Source organism: Numida meleagris, unplaced genomic scaffold (genome assembly GCF_002078875.1).
Source record: "Numida meleagris isolate 19003 breed g44 Domestic line unplaced genomic scaffold, NumMel1.0 unplaced_Scaffold987, whole genome shotgun sequence".
NCBI lineage: Eukaryota > Metazoa > Chordata > Aves > Galliformes > Numididae > Numida > Numida meleagris.
This window is the reverse complement of record NW_018365202.1, coordinates 2,684-6,171: the sequence shown is the minus strand read 5'-3', so window position 1 is coordinate 6,171 and position 3,488 is coordinate 2,684. Positions and strand designations below refer to the sequence as shown.

At 64.1% G+C, this 3,488-nt stretch overlaps 1 protein-coding gene across 1 annotated transcript; it reads left to right on the top strand.

Moving 5' to 3' along the window:
• Nucleotides 1–230: 230 nt before the first annotated feature.
• On the top strand, nucleotides 231–3,334 carry LOC110392101 (ryanodine receptor 1-like; the record flags this gene model as incomplete). Its single annotated transcript, XM_021384057.1, has 4 exons — nucleotides 231–397; nucleotides 490–620; nucleotides 1,788–2,102; nucleotides 3,068–3,334. Coding segments are annotated over 4 exons (858 nt in total), but the record flags the coding sequence as incomplete, so codon positions are not given.
• Between the last annotated feature and the right edge of the window lie 154 nt (nucleotides 3,335–3,488).

The following is a 3,488-nucleotide window of genomic DNA, read 5'->3' as shown; positions in this document are numbered from 1 at the left end:
CATTGGGACATGGGGACATTGGGACATGGGGACATGGGAACGCTGGGGACATTTTGAGGACAAGGGGACACTTGGAAACAAGGGGACCCTTGAAGACACCTGGGAACATTTTGGGACGAGGGGACACTTAAGGTTGCAAGGATGGGAGGGGACACTTTGGGGACAGGAGGGGACACCTGGGGACAAGGGGGCACTTGAGGCACGCGGTGCAGCGGGGCCGCGGGGGCTGATCCGGGGACAAGGGGACATTTTTTTGGGGGGGGGAGAGCTGTGGGAACGCTCTGGGGACACCGTGGGACCTGTCCCCTCCCGCAGTGGACGACGTCCAGGTCTCGTGTTACCGCATCCTGTGCAGCATTTACTCCCTGGGCACCACGCGGAACCCCTACGTGGAGAGGTGAGGGGGCGCGGGACCCCCGGGGTGGGGGGCTGGGAGGGGGTGGTGGCTGCGGGGCCGCGTCCCAGCGCCGTGTCCCCGTGTCCCCGCAGGCAGCGCCCGGCGCTGGGGGAGTGCCTGGCCCGGCTGGCGGCCGCCATGCCCGTCGCCTTCCTGGAGCCGCGGCTCAACGAGTTCAACCCCTGCTCCGTCTACAGCACCAAGTCGCCCCGCGAGCGCGCCAGTGAGTGCCCCCCTTCCCCCCCAAAATAAGAACGTCGGACCCCCACCCCGACCCCGAGACCCCCGCCCTGACCCCGGGTTTGACCCAACATCCACGCCTCTCCAAGACCCCGTCTTTGCCCCCGGCTTCGGGGCAGCTCTGCACCCCCCTTTGCCCCCCAGAACTGACCCCACGGTGGGGTACGTTGTGACCCCAAGACCCCCCCCCAATTTGGGGCACCCTGAGGACCCCAAAGCTGACCCAGCACCAAGGTACCCTTACACTGACCCAACTTTGGGGCACCTCCATGTCCCCAAGACCTCTCCCTTGTCCCCATCTTTGCGGCACCAGCGTTGGGGTGCCACCATACCCAACACTGGGGTACTGCAGCCCCCCATCTTTGGGGCACCGACACTGGGGTACTGCAGACCCCCACCTCGTCGCCCCCCCATCTTTGGGGCACCAACATCAGGGTACTGCAGCCCCCCAGCTCGTCCCCATCTTTGGGTCCCCGACACCGGGGTACTGCAGCCCCCCATATTGTCCCCCCCACTTTTGAGGCACCAGCATTGGGGTACCACCATACCCAACAGGGGGGTACTGCAGCCCCCCACCTCGTCCCCATCTTTGGGGCACCAGCACTGGGGGTACTGCAGACCCCCACCTCATTGCCCCCCATCTTTGGGGCACCAACACCAGGGTGCCACCGTACCCAACACTGGGGTTCTGCAGCCCCCCGTCTTTGGGGCACCAGCACTGGGGGTACTGCAACCCCCCACCTCATTGCCCCCCATCTTTGGGGCACAAACACCAGGGTGCCACCGTACCCAGCACTGGGGTACTGCAGCCCCCCACTTCGTCCCCATCTTTGGGGCACCAGCACTGGGGTACTGCAGACCCCCACCTCATCACCCCCCATCTTTGGGGCACCAACACCGGGGTGCCACCGTACCCAACACTGGCGTACTGCAGCCCCCCATCTTTGGGGCACTGACACAGGGGTACTGCAGCCCCCCACCTTGTCCCCATCTTTGGGGCACCAGCATTGGGGTGCCACCGTACCCAACACCGGGCTACTGCAGCCCCCCACCTCGTCCCCATCTTTGGGGTCACCGACACCGGGCTACTGCAGCCCCCCATTTTGTCCCCCCCACTTTCGGGGCACCGACCTCTCGCTCTGCCCCACAGTCTTGGGTCTGCCGAGCCGCGTGGAGGAGATGTGCCCGGACATCCCGGACCTGGAGCGGCTGATGCGGGACATCGGGGGCCTGGCGGAGTCGGGCGCTCGCTACACGGAGATGCCCCACGTCATCGAGGTGACGCTGCCCATGCTCTGCAATTACCTGCCCCGCTGGTGGGAGCGCGGCCCCGACACCGCCCCCCAGGGCCCGTGGGCCACGGCCGTCACCGGGCAGCACCTGAACGCGCTGCTGGGCAACATCCTGCGCATCGTGGTCAACAACCTGGGCATCGACGAGGCCACGTGGATGAAGCGGCTGGCAGGTGGGCAGGGGGCAGGGGGCGGCGTTGGGAGGGTCCTGGGGGCCCCGGGTTGGGCCCGAGATGGTTCTGGTTGGGTCCTGGTGGGTTCTGGTTGGATTTTGGCGGGTCCTGGTGGGTTCTAGTTGGGTCCTGGGTGGGGGTTCTGGGAGGTTTTGGTGTGTTCTAGTAGGTTCTGGTGGGTTCTGGTAGGTTTTGGTGGGTTCTAGTGGGTTCTGGTGGGTTCTGGTAGGTTCTGGTGGGTTCTAGGAGGTTCTAGTGGGTTCTGGTAGGTTCTGGTGGGTTCTAGTGGGTTTCTGGTAGGTTCTGGTAGGTTCTGGTGGATTCTAGTGGGTTCTAGTAGGTTCTAGTGGGTTCTGGCAGGTTCTAGTGGGTTCTGGTAGGTTCTAAGGGGTTCTAGTTGGGTCCTGGTGGGTCCTGGTAGGTTCTAGTTGGGTTCTGGTAGGTTCTGGTGGGTTCTAGTGGATTCTGGTAGGTTCTGGTGGGTTCTAGTAGGTTCTGGTTGGGTTCTAGTGGATTCTGGTGAGTTCTGGTTGGTTCTAGTTGGGTCCTGGTGGCTTCTGATGGATTCTGATGGCTTCCGGTGGATTCTAGTTGGGTCTTGGTGGGTTCTAGTGGGTCCTGGTGGCTTCTGGTTGGTCCTGCTAGGTTCTAGTTGGGTTCTGGTAGGTTCCGGTGTATTCTGGTGGGTCCTAGTTGGGTCCTGATGGGTTCTGGTGAGTTCTAGTGGGTTCTGATGTATTCTTCTGAGTTCTGGTGGATCCTGGTTGGGTCCTGGTGGGTCCTGGTGGATCCTGGTTGGGTCCTGGTGGCTTCTGGTGGGTTCTGGTGGGTTCTGGTGCATGCTGGTTGGGTCCTGGTGGATTCTGGTGGCTCCTGGTTGGGTCCTGGTGGCCCCGGCCGGACGCTGGTGGTTCCGGGATGGTTCTGGCGGGCGCCGTCCCAACTCCGGTGCCGCCGCCCCGCAGTGTTCGCGCAGCCCATCGTCAGCAAGGCGAAGCCGGAGCTGCTGCGCACCCACTTCATCCCCACCATGGAGAAGCTGAAGAAGCGCGCGGGGAAGGTGGTGTCGGAGGAGGAGCAGCTGCGCATGGAGGCGAAGGCGGAGGCCGAGGACGCGGAGCTGCTGATCCGCGACGAGTTCTCCGTGCTCTGCCGCGACCTCTACGCGCTCTACCCACTGCTCATCCGCTACGTCGACAACAGCCGGTGAGGGACGGGGCCACCGGGGACGTGGGGGCATCACCGGGCTGGTGGCGGCCATCAGTGGGGCTGGTGGTGGCCATGGGGACATTGTTGGGGCTGGTGGTGGCCATAGGGACATCACCGGGCTGGTGGCGGCCATGGGGACATCATTGGGGCTGGTGGTGGCCATGGGGACATCACTGG